Source organism: Bombina bombina, chromosome 10 (assembly GCF_027579735.1).
Source record: "Bombina bombina isolate aBomBom1 chromosome 10, aBomBom1.pri, whole genome shotgun sequence".
Taxonomy (NCBI): domain Eukaryota; kingdom Metazoa; phylum Chordata; class Amphibia; order Anura; family Bombinatoridae; genus Bombina; species Bombina bombina.
The window spans coordinates 15,774,198-15,790,277 of NC_069508.1; the positions used below are offsets into that span (position 1 = coordinate 15,774,198).

The following is a 16,080-nucleotide window of genomic DNA, read 5'->3' on the forward strand; positions in this document are numbered from 1 at the left end:
GAATTGCCATTTCCTGTTGGGGAAGAGAATATCCCACAAGTAAGGATGACGCCGTGGACCGGACACACCGTTGGAGAAAGTAATTTATCAGGTAAACATAAATTCTGTTTTCTTCCTAAAGTTGTTTCGAATAAGAACATTAATCAGGAAATCATTGTTCCTTCCCTGTACCCTAATACAGCTTCTAAGAAGGAACGGCTTTTACACAATCTTGATGTGGTTCGTGCTTTGAAATTCTATTTACAAGCAACTAAGGATTTCAGACAAACATCATCCTTGTTTGTTGTTTATTCTGGTAAGAGGAGAGGTCAGAGAGCGACTGCTACCTCTCTTTCCTTCTGGTTGAAAAGCATCATCCGATTGGCTTATGAGACTGCTGGACAGCATCCTCCTGAACGAATTACAGCTCATTCCACCAGAGCTGTGGCTTCCACCTGGGCCTTCAAGAATGAGGCTTCTGTTGAACAGATTTGTAAGGCAGCGACTTGGTCCTCACTGCATACTTTTGCCAAATTTTACAAATTCGATACTTTTGCTTCTTCGGAGGCTATTTTTGGGAGAAAGGTTTTGCAAGCAGTGGTGCCTTCCGTTTAGGTTACCTGTCTTGTTCCCTCCCTTCATCCGTGTCCTAAAGCTTTGGTATTGGTATCCCACAAGTAAGGATGAATCCGTCGACTGGATACACCTTGCAAGAGAAAACAGAATTTATGCTTACCTGATAAATTACTTTCTCTTGCGGTGTATCCAGTCCACGGCCCGCCCTGGCAATTAAGTCAGGTTAAAATTTCTTGTTTAAACTACAGTCACCACTGCACCCTATGGTTTCTCCTTTTTCTCCTAACCGTCGGTCGAATGACTGGGGGGCGGAGCCAGAGGGGGAGCTATATGGACAGCTCTGCTGTGTGTTCTCTTTGCCACTTCCTGTAGGGAATTAGAATATCCCACAAGTAAGGATGAATCCGTGGACTGGATACACCGCAAGAGAAAGTAATTTATCAGGTAAGCATAAATTCTGTTTTTTGCTATTTTGTTTTTTTTACCTGTTATTTTCGGTAAAATGATTGTGTAGCATGTTTCAAATTTGATGCTAGCCTAGAGCGGCTGTTTAAGTTTATTACTTGACTTACTGTTCTGCATATAATGAGTTTTCTAGGACTATACTTTATTTGGATAATTGGTAAAAGAAAACTGTTAAATATGATTCTGTTACATAGAACTAAATGAAGAATAATACAGTATATTGATAATTATAATTATTTTAAGTAGGGATGCACCAAAATTTTAGTCGCAGAAACATTTTGGCCGAAAATGGCATTATTTTTTGCCTATTTTTTTTTTTCTTGGTAAAATTATTGTGTAGCATATTATTGTTTTAAGATATTTTTGTGTAATTTTAGGGTATTACGTTCATTAAAAGTATGTTTTTTTTTTTATTGGCTCTAATTATGCAAAAAAAAAAATACATTTTCGGTATCAGTTTAGATTTTCGGATTCGGTTTCGGTCCAGAATTTCCATTTCGGTGCTTCACTATCTGTAGGTATAATCAGATCTCATTACTGTATAACATTGTGTACATATACATGCTTCTTTATCTTATATCTGTAGGTATAATCAGATCTTATTACGTTATCACATTGTGTACATATACATGTGTCTTTTTCTTATATCTGTAGGTATAATCAGATCTCATTACTTTATCACATTGTGTACATATACATGCTTCTTTATCTTATATCTGTAGGTATAATCAGATCTCATTACTGTATCACACTGTGTACATATACATGTGTCTGTATCTTATATCTGTAGGTATAATCAGATCTCATTACTTTATCACATTGTGTACATATACATGTGTCTGTATCTTATATCTGTAGGTATAATTAGATCTCATTACTGTATCACACTGTGTACATATACATGTGTCTTTATCTTATATCTGTAGGTATAATCAGATCTCATTACTGTATCACATTGTGTACATATACATGTGTCTTTATCTTATATCTGTAGGTATAATCAGATCTCATTACTTTATCACACTGTGTACATATACATGTGTCTGTATCTTATATCTGTAGGTATAATCAGATCTCATTACTGTATCACACTGTGTACATATACATGTGTCTGTATCTAATATCTGTAGGTATAATCAGATCTCATTACTGTATCACACTGTGTACATATACATGTGTCTGTATCTTATATCTGTAGGTATAATCAGATCTCATTACTGTATCACACTGTGTACATATACATGTGTATTTATCTTATATCTGTAGGTATAATCTAGGGCTGCAACTAACGATTATTTCTCCAACATTGGTGTGTCCGGTCCACGGCGTCATCCTTACTTGTGGGATATTCTCTTCCCCAACAGGAAATGGCAAAGAGTCCCAGCAAAGCTGGTCACATGATCCCTCCTAGGCTCCGCCCACCCCAGTCATTCTCTTTGCCGTTGCACAGGCAACATCTCCACGGAGATGGTTAAGAGTTTTTTGGTGTTTAAATGTAGTTTTATTCTTCTATCAAGTGTTTGTTATTTTAAAATAGTGCTGGTATGTACTATTTACTCTGAAACAGAAAAGGATGAAGATTTCTGTTTGTAAGAGGAAGATGATTTTAGCAGACAGTAACTAAAATCGATTGCTGTTTCCACACAGGACTGTTGAGATGAAGTAACTTCAGTTGGGGGAAACAGTTAGCAGTCTTTTCTGCTTAAGGTATGACTAGCCATATTTCTAACAAGACCATGTAATGCTGGAAGGCTGTCATTTCCCCTCATGGGGACCGGTAAGCCATTTTCTTAGTTAAACATAAAAGAATAAAGGGCTTAAAAAAGGGCTTAAAAACTGGTAGACATTTTTCTGGGCTAAAACAATTGCTTTACTAGGCATATTATGCAGATTCTAACTAATTATTGGCATTATAATCTTGGGGAACGTTTAGAAAAACGGCAGGCACTGTGTTGGACACCTTTTTCAGATGGGGGCCTTTCTAGTTATAGACAGAGCCTCATTCTGGGACTGTATAGGGATTAAATGTAAAAACGGCTCCGGTTCCGTTAATTTAAGGGTTAAAGCTCTGAAATTTGGTGTGCAATACTTTTAATGCTTTAAGACACTGTGGTGAAATTTTGGTGAATTTTGAACAATTCCTTCATACTTTTTCACATATTCAGTAATAAAGTGTTTTCAGTTTGAAATTTAAAGTGACAGTAACGGTTTTATTTTAAAACGTTTTTTGTGCTTTGTTGACAAGTTCAAGCCTGTTTAACATGTCTGTACCATCAGATAAGCTATGTTCTATATGTATGAAAGCCAATGTGTCTCCCCATTTAAATTTATGTGATAATTGTGCCATAGTGTCCAAACAAAGTAAGGACAGTAATGCAACAGATAATGATATTGCCCAAGATGATTCCTCAAATGAGGGGAGTAAACATGATACTACATCATCCCCTACTGTGTCTACACCAGTTATGCCCACACAGGAGGCCCCTAGTACATCTAGTGCGCCAATACTTATTATCATGCAACAATTAACGGCTGTAATGGATAACTCCATAGCAAATCTTTTATCCAAAATGCCTACTTATCAGAGAAAGCGCGATTGCTCTGTTTTAAACACTGAAGAGCAAGAGGACGCTGATGATAACTGTTCTGACATACCCTCACACCAATCTCAAGGGGCCATGAGGGAGGTTTTGTCTGATGGAGAAATTTCAGATTCAGGAAAAATTTCTCATCAAGCTGAACCTGATGTTGTGACATTTAAATTTAAATTAGAACATCTCCGCGCACTGCTTAAGGAGGTGTTATCTACTCTGGATGATTGTGACAATTTGGTCATTCCAGAGAAATTATGTAAGATGGACAAGTTCCTAGAGGTTCCGGTGCCCCCCGACGCTTTTCCTATACCCAAGCGGGTGGCGGACATAGTAAATAAAGAGTGGGAAAGGCCCGGCATACCTTTTGTTCCCCCCCCTATATTTAAGAAATTATTTCCTATAGTCGACCCCAGAAAGGACTTATGGCAGACAGTCCCCAAGGTCGAGGGGGCGGTTTCTACTCTAAACAAACGCACTACTATTCCTATCGAAGATAGTTGTACTTTCAAAGATCCTATGGATAAGAAATTAGAGGGTTTGCTTAAAAAGATTTTTGTACAGCAAGGTTACCTTCTACAACCAATTTCATGCATTGTTCCTGTCACTACGGCAGCGTGTTTCTGGTTCGAGGAACTAGAAAAATCGCTCAGTAAAGAATCTTCGTATGAGGAGGTTATGGACAGAGTTCAAGCACTTAAATTGGCTAACTCTTTTGTTTTAGATGCCGCTTTGCAATTAGCTAGATTAGCGGCGAAAAATTCAGGGTTTGCTGTCGTGGCGCGCAGAGTGCTTTGGCTAAAGTCTTGGTCAGCGGATGTGTCTTCCAAGACAAAATTGCTTAACATTCCTTTCAAAGGTAAAACATTATTTGGACCTGATTTGAAAGAGATTATTTCAGACATCACTGGGGGAAAGGGCCACGCCCTCCCACAGGATAGGTCTTTTAAGGCTAATAATAAGCCTAATTTTCGTCCCTTTCACAGAAACGGACCAGTCTCTAATTCTGTATCCTCTAAGCAAGAGGGTAATACTTCACAACCCAAACCAGCCTGGAAACCAATGCAAGGCTGGAACAAGGGTAAGCAGGCCAAGAAGCCTACCACTGCTACCAAAACAGCATGAAGGGATAGCCCCCGATCCGGGACCGGATCTAGTGGGGGGCAGACTTTCTCTCTTTGCTCAGGCTTGGGCAAGAGATGTTCAGGATCCTTGGGCGCTAGAAATAGTTTCTCAAGGTTATCTCCTGGAATTCAAGGAACTACCCCCAAGGGGAAGGTTCCACAGGTCTCAATTATCTTCAAACCAAATAAAGAGACAGGCATTCTTACATTGTGTAGAAGACCTGTTAAAGATGGGAGTGATACATCCAGTTCCAATAAGAGAACAAGGAATGGGATTTTATTCCAATCTGTTCATAGTTCCCAAAAAAGAGGGAACATTCAGACCAATTTTGGATCTAAAGATCCTAAACAAATTTCTCAGGGTACCATCGTTCAAAATGGAAACTATTCGAACGATCCTACCTACTATCCAGGAAAATCAATTTATGACTACCGTGGATTTAAAGGATGCGTACCTACATATTCCTATCCACAAGGAACATCATCAGTTCCTAAGGTTCGCTTTTCTGGACAAGCATTACCAGTTTGTGGCACTTCCATTTGGATTAGCCACTGCTCCAAGGATTTTCACAAAGGTACTAGGGTCCCTTCTAGCGGTTCTAAGACCAAGTGGCATTGCAGTAGTACCTTACTTGGACGACATCCTGATTCAAGCGTCGTCCCTGTCAAAAGCAAAGGCTCATACGGACATCGTTATAGCCTTTCTCAGATCTCACGGATGGAAGGTGAACAAAGAAAAAAGTTCTCTGTCCCCGTCAACAAGAGTTCCCTTCTTGGGAACAATAATAGATTCCTTAGAAATGAGGATTTTTCTGACAGAGGTCAGAAAATCAAAACTTCTAAGCTCTTGTCAAGTACTTCACTCTGTTCCTCGTCCTTCCATAGCGCAGTGCATGGAAGTAATAGGATTGATGGTTGCAACAATGGACATAGTTCCTTTTGCACGAATTCATCTAAGACCATTACAACTGTGCATGCTCAGACAGTGGAATGGGGATTATACAGACTTGTCTCCGACGATTCAAGTAGATCAAAAGACCAGAGATTCACTCCGTTGGTGGCTGACCCTGGACAATCTGTCACAGGGAATGAGCTTCCGCAGACCAGAGTGGGTCATTGTCACGACCGACGCCAGCCTAGTGGGCTGGGGCGCGGTCTGGGAATCCCTGAAAGCTCAGGGTCTATGGTCTCGGGAAGAGTCTCTTCTCCCGATAAACATTCTGGAACTGAGAGCGATATTCAATGCTCTCAGAGCTTGGCCTCAACTAGCAAAGGCCAAATTCATAAGGTTTCAGTCAGAAAACATGACGACCGTTGCATATATCAATCATCAGGGGGGAACAAGGACTTCCCTGGCGATGAAAGAAGTGACCAAGATAATTCAATGGGCGGAGGATCACTCCTGCCACTTGTCTGCGATCCACATCCCAGGAGTGGAAAATTGGGAAGCGGATTTTCTGAGTCGTCAGACATTCCATCCGGGGGAGTGGGAACTCCATCCGGAAATCTTTGCCCAAATAACTCAATTATGGGGCATTCCAGACATGGATCTGATGGCGTCTCGTCAGAACTTCAAGGTTCCTTGCTACGGGTCCAGATCCAGGGATCCCAAGGCGACCCTAGTAGATGCACTAGTAGCACCTTGGACCTTCAACCTAGCTTATGTATTCCCACCGTTTCCTCTCATCCCCAGGCTGGTAGCCAGGATCAATCAGGAGAGGGCCTCGGTGATCTTGATAGCTCCTGCGTGGCCACGCAGGAATTGGTATGCAGACCTGGTGAATATGTCATCGGCTCCACCATGGAAGCTACCTTTGAGACAGGACCTTCTTGTTCAGGGTCCATTCGAACATCCGAATCTGGTTTCCCTCCAACTGACGGCTTGGAGATTGAACGCTTGATTTTATCAAAGCGTGGGTTTTCAGATTCTGTAATAGATACTCTGATTCAGGCTAGAAAGCCTGTAACTAGAAAAATTTACCATAAAATATGGAAAAAATATATCTGTTGGTGTGAATCTAAAGGATTCCCATGGAACAAGATAAAAATTCCTAAGATTCTATCCTTTCTACAAGAAGGTTTGGAGAAAGGATTATCTGCAAGTTCTCTGAAGGGACAGATCTCTGTTTTATCTGTTTTACTTCACAAAAGACTGGCAGCTGTGCCAGATGTTCAAGCATTTGTTCAGGCTCTGGTTAGGATCAAGCCTGTTTACAGACCTTTGACTCCTCCCTGGAGTCTAAATCTAGTTCTTTCAGTTCTTCAAGGGGTTCCGTTTGAACCCTTACATTCCGTAGATATTAAGTTATTATCTTGGAAAGTTTTGTTTTTGGTTGCAATTTCTTCTGCTAGAAGAGTTTCAGAGTTATCTGCTCTGCAGTGTTCTCCGCCCTATCTGGTGTTCCATGCAGATAAGGTGGTTTTGCGTACTAAGCCTGGTTTTCTTCCGAAAGTTGTTTCCAACAAAAATATTAACCAGGAGATAGTTGTACCTTCTTTGTGTCCGAATCCAGTTTCAAAGAAGGAACGTTTGTTACACAATTTGGACGTAGTCCATGCTCTAAAATTCTATTTAGAGGCTACTAAAGATTTCAGACAAACATCTTCCTTGTTTGTTGTTTATTCTGGTAAAAGGAGAGGTCAAAAAGCGACTTCTACCTCTCTTTCCTTTTGGCTTAAAAGCATTATCCGATTGGCTTATGAGACTGCCGGACGGCAGCCTCCTGAAAGAATCACAGCTCACTCCACTAGGGCTGTGGCTTCCACATGGGCCTTCAAGAACGAGGCTTCTGTTGACCAGATATGTAAGACAGCGACTTGGTCTTCACTGCACACTTTTGCCAAATTTTACAAATTTGATACTTTTGCTTCTTCGGAGGCTATTTTTGGGAGAAAGGTTTTGCAAGCCATGGTGCCTTCCATTTAGGTGACCTGATTTGCTCCCTCCCTTCATCCGTGTCCTAAAGCTTTGGTATTGGTTCCCACAAGTAAGGATGACGCCGTGGACCGGACACACCAATGTTGGAGAAAACAGAATTTATGCTTACCTGATAAATTACTTTCTCCAACGGTGTGTCCGGTCCACGGCCCGCCCTGGTTTTTTAATCAGGTCTGATGAATTATTTTCTCTAACTACAGTCACCACGGTATCATATGGTTTCTCCTATATATATTTCCTCCTGTCCGTCGGTCGAATGACTGGGGTGGGCGGAGCCTAGGAGGGATCATGTGACCAGCTTTGCTGGGACTCTTTGCCATTTCCTGTTGGGGAAGAGAATATCCCACAAGTAAGGATGACTCCGTGGACCGGACACACCGTTGGAGAAAGTAATTTATCAGGTAAGCATAAATTCTGTTTTTCATAATCGATTAATCGGCCGATTATTTTTTCGATTAATCGACTAATCGGATAAAAAGGGAATCAATAATAGTTTTCTATGTTTTAAATAAAATCCACATAATGAGTGTTACAAATATAAACTTCAGACTAAAACTTTACATTAACACAACTGTTTCTTCAATTTTTAAGCAGTAGAGCACAGTTTAATAATCAAACAAAGCAAAACCACAAACTGTTTGAAAAGAGGTAGAACTAGAAAGAGTTAGACTATCACTGTTAATAACATTCTGTTATTCACTCTTTCAGAAACTTTGCATTGAAATGCAAAAATCTCAGCATGTAAACATGCTTCTGGCTAAGGCTGGTTCTCTGTTTGCAGCTATAATTCCTGCAGCAGAGAAAAGGCTGTTGAGGTGTATAAGTAGGGTTTTGCCAATTTCACCAAAGTGGGATATTTATCTTTGTTAGCTCTTCACCAATGCTAAGTGTTTTCTACCTTGGCAAGGGGCCTCTCAAAGTAACCCTTGACTTCATTCTAACATAAAAATATCTTGAATATCTCTATGCAATGGTAAATAACCAGCAATTAGGTTAGGGGAAATATCTAGTCCGCTCTAAAAATAACGAATATATAAAGGTTGAATCTGGTACATATTATCACAATTTATTTAAAATATAAAAAAACTATAAAAAACAAAATCAAAAGCGCTAAGGACTGTATATCAATAACAGCACAAAGCCTTACACATTTATTTATACAGTACATATAATCAGCAATAGCAAGCGATCTGCTAATAATTGTGCAAACAGATAATAGTGCACATCAATTTAAATAACTCCCATCAATCTAGGGGCAAGGTGTAAACAACAAGCTCAGCACTATATCATGCAAAGCATAGTTCCAAATCACCAGATTTAATATAAACAATCCAAATGATGACTATTATATCTGGGTTGCACATAAGCCAGGGGTAGTTGTAAACTTATACTGTCCTGAAAAAGTGAAAAGTAGACGTCCTTTAGGCTAAGGACATAACCATAAAACACAATACCATGTGCAGGAGTTCATTGGAGTGAAGCAGCTGGTGCTGTGCACAGACCAACTAATTGCAAACCAACTAATCGATTAATCGATTATGAGATTCGTTGACAACTATTTTCATAATCGATTATTATCGATTATGACGATTAGTTGTTGCAGCTCTAGTATAATCAGATCTCATTACTTTATCACATTGTGTACATATACATGTGTCTGTATCTTATATCTGTAGGTGTAATCAGATCTCATTACTGTATCACATTGTGTACATATACATGTGTCTGTATCTTATATCTGTAGGTGTAATCAGATCTCATTACTGTATCACATTGTGTACATATACATGTGTCTGTATCTTATATCTGTAGGTATAATCAGATCTCATTACTGTATCACACTGTGTACATATACATGTGTCTGTATCTTATATCTGTAGGTATAATCAGATCTCATTACTTTATCACATTGTGTACATATACATGTGTCTGTATCTTATATCTGTAGGTATAATCAGATCTCATTACTGTATCACACTGTGTACATATACATGTGTTTTTATCTTATATCTGTAGGTATAATCAGATCTCATTACATTATCACATTGTGTGCATATACATGTGTCTGTATCTTATATCTGTAGGTATTATCAGATCTCATTACTGTATCACATTGTGTACATATACATGTGTCTGTATATTATATCTGTAGGTATAATCAGATCTCATTACTGTATCACATTGTGTACATATACATGCGTCTTTATCTTATATCTGTAGGTATAATCAGATCTCATTACTTTATCACACTGTGTACATATACATGTGTCTTTATCTTATATCTGTAGGTATAATTAGATCTCATTACTTTATCACACTGTGTACATATACATGTGTCTGTATCTTATATCTGTAGGTATAATCAGATCTCATTACTGTATCACACTGTGTACATAAACATGTGTCTGTATCTTATATCTGTAGGTATAATCAGATCTCATTACTTTATCACATTGTGTACATATACATGTGTCTGTATCTTATATCTGTAGGTATAATCAGATCTCATTACTGTATCACATTGTGTACATATACATGTGTCTGTATCTTATATCTGTAGGTATAATCAGATCTCATTACTGTATCACATTGTGTACATATACATGTGTCTGTATCTTATATCTGTAGGTATAATCAGATCTCATTACTGTATCACACTGTGTACATATACATGTGTCTGTATCTTATATCTGTAGGTATAATCAGATCTCATTACTGTATCACACTGTGTACATATACATGTGTCTGTATCTTATATCTGTAGGTATAATCAGATCTCATTACTGTATCACACTGTGTACATATACATGTGTCTGTATCTTATATCTGTAGGTATAATCAGATCTCATTACTGTATCACACTGTGTACATATACATGTGTCTGTATCTTATATCTGTCAGTGTGATACAGTAATGAGATCTGATTATACCGTGTACATATACATGTGTCTGTATCTTATATCTGTAGGTATAATCAGATCTCATTACTGTATCACATTGTGTACATATACATGTGTCTGTATCTTATATCTGTAGGTATAATCAGATCTCATTACTGTATCACATTGTGTACATATACATGTGTCTGTATCTTATATCTGTAGGTATAATCAGATCTCATTACTGTATCACATAGTGTACATATACATGTGTCTGTATCTTATATCTGTAGGTATAATCACATCTCATTACATTATCACACTGTGTACATATACATGTGTCTGTATCTTATATCTGTAGGTATAATCAGATCTCATTACTGTATCACACTGTGTACATATACATGTGTCTTTATCTTATATCTGTAGGTATAATCAGATCTCATTACTGTATCACACTGTGTACATATACATGTGTCTGTATCTTATATCTGTAGGTATAATCAGATCTCATTACTTTATCACACTGTGTACATATACATGTGTCTGTATCTTATATCTGTAGGTATAATCAGATCTCATTACTGTATCACACTGTGTACATATACATGTGTCTGTATCTTATATCTGTAGGTATAATCAGATCTCATTACTTTATCACACTGTGTACATATACATGTGTCTGTATCTTAAATCTGTAGGTATAATCAGATCTCATTACTGTATCACACTGTGTACATATACATGTGTCTGTATCTTATATCTGTAGGTATAATCAGATTTCATTACTGTATCACACTGTGTACATATACATGTGTCTTTATCTTATATCTGTAGGTATAATCAGATCTCATTACTGTATCACATTGTGTACATATACATGTGTCTGTATCTTATATCTGTAGGTATAATCAGATCTCATTACTGTATCACATTGTGTACGTGTACATGTGTCTGTATCTTATATCTGTAGGTATAATCATATCTCATTACTGTATCACATTGTGTACATATACATGTGTCTGTATCTTATATCTGTAGGTATAATCAGATCTCATTACTATATCACATTGTGTACATATACATGTGTCTTTATCTTATATCTGTAGGTATAATCAGATCTCATTACTGTATCACACTGTGTACATATACATGTGTCTGTATCCTATATCTGTAGGTATAATCAGATCTCATTACTGTATCACACTGTGTACATATACATGTGTCTTTATCTTATATCTGTAGGTATAATCAGATCTCATTACTTTATCACACTGTGTACATATACATGTGTCTTTATCTTATATCTGTAGGTATAATCAGATTTCCTTACGTTATAACATTGTGTACATATACATGTGTCTTTATCTTATATCTGTAGGTATAATCAGATCTCATTACTTTATCACATTGTGTACATATACCTGCTTCTTTATCTTATATCTGTAGGTATAATCAGATCTCATTACTGTATCACACTGTGTACATATACATGTGTCTGTATCCTATATCTGTAGGTATAATCAGATCTCATTACTGTATCACACTGTGTACATATACATGTGTCTTTATCTTATATCTGTAGGTATAATCAGATCTCATTACTTTATCACACTGTGTACATATACATGTGTCTTTATCTTATATCTGTAGGTATAATCAGATTTCCTTACGTTATAACATTGTGTACATATACATGTGTCTTTATCTTATATCTGTAGGTATAATCAGATCTCATTACTTTATCACATTGTGTACATATACCTGCTTCTTTATCTTATATCTGTAGGTATAATCAGATCTCATTACTGTATCACATTGTGTACATATACAAGCTTCTTTTTTGAGTAAACTGTCCCTTTAACTATTTATGCTGATCGACCAGAGAGACTTTTATTCTAAGTCAGTATGTACGTATAGATACAGTGTAAGTTTGCAGAACGTAATATTTCTTACAATTTTAAATATATCATTAAAAATTTTAGAGTTGCAGCAGGTCTTTAAGTCCAAGAGAAGCAATAGTGGAGGAACAAGAGGTCATGGAAAACAGATAAAAGAAAGCTAGAAGAAAATGAACTGTACAAGAATGTGATGCTTTGTGTTATCTGACAGCAGAAGTGAAGATGGCATGTACCATGTGGGAATTAATGTACTTGGCATAGACATGAAACCAGGAGCCAATTAAAGAGGACAAGAGCACAGTGAGGGGCCGTAGCCTGGGGGACTAATTAGAATATTGTAGAATCGGCAGGGTGGGATGCAGCTAGCTGGCTACAAAGACCGTTCAGAAGTGACGGCTGGAGGTTGAAATGTCTGTCAGCTGAGCTTGGGAATTACGTGAAGGTTACTGGGAGTCTGTGGGAGCTTTAATTAGGCGCTGCCCTGCTAAACCTAACAATGGCATTAGTCGGATTATGTCCTTATCCTCTTGTCCAGACGTGTGAGAATGCCGGTCACTGTAAGGGGTCAATGTGCGCCTGGCTGGTGTGGTGATGCAGGAGTATTACTGTACTATGCTGTGGCCTGTCAGGCTAAGTGACCATATTGCTTCGTAGCAACAATTACAGAACCTCTAATAAACCCTATGGCAGCCTATATTCACTAAATACACAACAAACAACTGGGGAGCCTGCACCAAAGGGAAGAACATACAGAAAGTATAGTCATTCTCATCTACCTCTATAAAAAAGTGTAAAAGATACAGTCACAAGGTTCTCATTGGTTTTCACTCCAGTCATAGAATAAAACGCCAAATTCAGCGCATTACTTTAGGCCGTATTCAGGGCTTCCAAAGGAACAGAGAGCATTGAAACTACTGAACCGTATGGGGCCTGTTTTTAACTACAATTACAGGAATAGAGAACAGTCTTTCTCAGGAGTCAAATGACAATCGCCTGTCATTTGTGTCAGAGGACGGCAGTGCCACGAAACGCGTAGTCTCCCAGCAGTATGAGTGTTCCTAGAGTATGCAAGCGTCTGACCTAACTCTTTATGGACTAGGTTTTACACAACATATACAATTTGTAAGTCATGAAAGTCAACATTTTAATGGATCAGACAGAACAAGTCATTTTAAGAGAATTTTTTTTAATTTCTTTTAGCAAATTAAATTGGTTCTCTTTGTATCCTTTCTTTAAAAGCATACTTATGTAGGTGCTGGGGCACCAATGCATTACTGTGAGCTAGCTGCTGATTGGTGGCTGCACCATACCTCTTTGTCTAGGGAGTTTGTAACAAGCACATTTCAGTAGTTTTGCTAGGGAGTGTAACAAGCATATTTCAGAGGTATTTACAATAACCCCATAAGTGCGTGTCATTTAGCATTTAAAGGGACATGAAACTAAGTGGTTTTTAAACAACTTTACAATTTATTTCTATTATCTAATTAGTTTCATTCTCTTAGCATCCTTTGTTGAAAAGTATACCTAGGTAGGTTTAAGAGCTGTACCTTGTAGATGCTATTGTCCTGTGCTCTGTAAGAGGCTGTTTCAACAGTAGTGGCGAGACTGCGCTATTTCTCAAGCTGCTATTTTATGTACGCATATAGGGTATTGCAAGAAAGCCGTGTTTGTCTGTTAAAAAATCTGTGTGTAATATGTACGTGTGCACTTAACAAGAGAGCAAATCATTTAGGTGAATCAATAGTGAGCGAAATTGCCTGTGTCGTTTACGGACAGTAACTGAAAGGGGTTAAACGTAGAATAAATCATTAATGTGTAATAGTGTTAATTTATTGGGATTACATTTTGTTCCTAATGTCTTTTTAGCCCATTAAACCTTTCATTGTCATGAGATACCTGACTTGCACAAGACATTCCAGTTAAATGTACCTAAAGGTCAGTTTACACGTGGGACTCATTTGTGGTGTCATTTTGATTTGCAGACCGCTCACCTCGCAATGATCGATACCCTAATGATGGCGTACACAGTAGAGATGGTCAGCATAGAGAAGGTGATCGCCTGTGTGCACAAGTACTCGCCGTTCTTCCAAGCTACTGAGCTGCCCTATGACATAGAAGACGCAGTAACTTACTGGATAAACAAGGTGGGCACATCCCTGCAAGGAGCTTAGTACCCTAACTAGGGTACCCAGTTGGGTATAAAACTTGCGCACTCTGTGTATGGTCAGGAATCACCTGTGCGTTTGTCTTGGTTTTACTTCTGTTAATACAAAGGCGAGTCATAAGTAACCGCGTCTGATTTGACATATACACAGAAGGTCTTGAAGGTTTTGAACAGTGTCTTTATACCCTGAGAGGGCTGTTATAGTGATAGAATTACATGTTCTAATTTGTTAGAGCATGTCATTTTAACACTAGTGGGTTTTTATCTATTTCTTTAAACTCCACAAATGGGTTCCGCACATAATTAAATGAATGCTCGGGAGCCTCAGAGAACTGCCGGCTCAAAGCGGAAACTCTTTTTGGTGGGGGGTGGGGTTTAAAGAACCCTGATGTCAAAATGTAAATCTCCTGGTTTAGATAGAGCATGCAATTGTTCACTTCCATTATCAAAGTGTGCACAACCTTTTGATATTCTCATTCTGCGGTACCAGCTCCTACTGAGCACAAGAGTTCAGTGTATACGTATATGCATTTCTTTCATGTAATTAGCAAGAGTCCATGAGCTAGTGACGTATGGGATATACATTCCTACCAGGAGGGGCAAAGTTTCCCAAACCTCAAAATGCCTATAAATACACCCCTCACCACACCCACAATTCAGTTTTACAAACTTTGCCTCCGATGGAGGTGGTGAAGTAAGTTTGTGCTAGATTCTACGTTGATATGCGCTCCGCAGCAAGTTGGAGCCCGGTTTTCCTCTCAGCGTGCAGTGAATGTCAGAGGGATGTGAGGAGAGTATTGCCTATTTGAATGCAGTGATCTCCTTCTAAGGGGTCTATTTCATAGGTTCTCTGTTATCGGTCGTAGAGATTCATCTCTTACCTCCCTTTTCAGATCGACGATATACTCTTATATATACCATTACCTCTGCTGATTCTCGTTTCAGTACTGGTTTGGCTATCTACTATATGTAGATGAGTGTCCTGGGGTAAGTAAGTCTTATTTTCTGTGACACTCCTAGCTATGGTTGGGCACTTTGTTTATAAAGTTCTAAATATATGTATTCAAACATTTATTTGCCTTGACTCAGAATGTTCAACTTTCCTTATTTTCAGACAGTCAGTTTCATATTTGGGATAATGCATTTTAATTTAACATTTTTTCTTACCTTAAAATTTGACTTTTTCCCTGTGGGCTGTTAGGCTCGCGGGGGCTGAAAATGCTTCATTTTATTGCGTCATTCTTGGCGCAGACTTTTTTGGCGCAAAAATTCTATTTCCGTTTCCGGCGTCATACGTGTCGCCGGAAGTTGCGTCATTTTTTGACGTTATTTTGCGCCAAAAATGTCGGCGTTCCGGATGTGGCGTCATTTTTGGCGCCAAAGAGCATTTAGGCGCCAAATAATGTGGGCGTCTTATTTGGCGCGAAAAAATATGGGCGTCACTTTTGTCTCCACATTATTTA

General features: G+C 38.4%; 1 protein-coding gene across 1 annotated transcript in view; it reads left to right on the forward strand.

Moving 5' to 3' along the window:
- CAMSAP2 (calmodulin regulated spectrin associated protein family member 2) overlaps positions 1–16,080 on the forward strand; it is a 158,349-nt gene that overhangs the window by 77,827 nt on the left and 64,442 nt on the right. Inside the window, exon 3 of the mRNA XM_053693815.1 lies at positions 14,436–14,597. Within this exon, the coding sequence (XP_053549790.1) occupies positions 14,436–14,597 (162 nt within the window). The remainder of the gene's footprint in view (positions 1–14,435; positions 14,598–16,080) is intronic.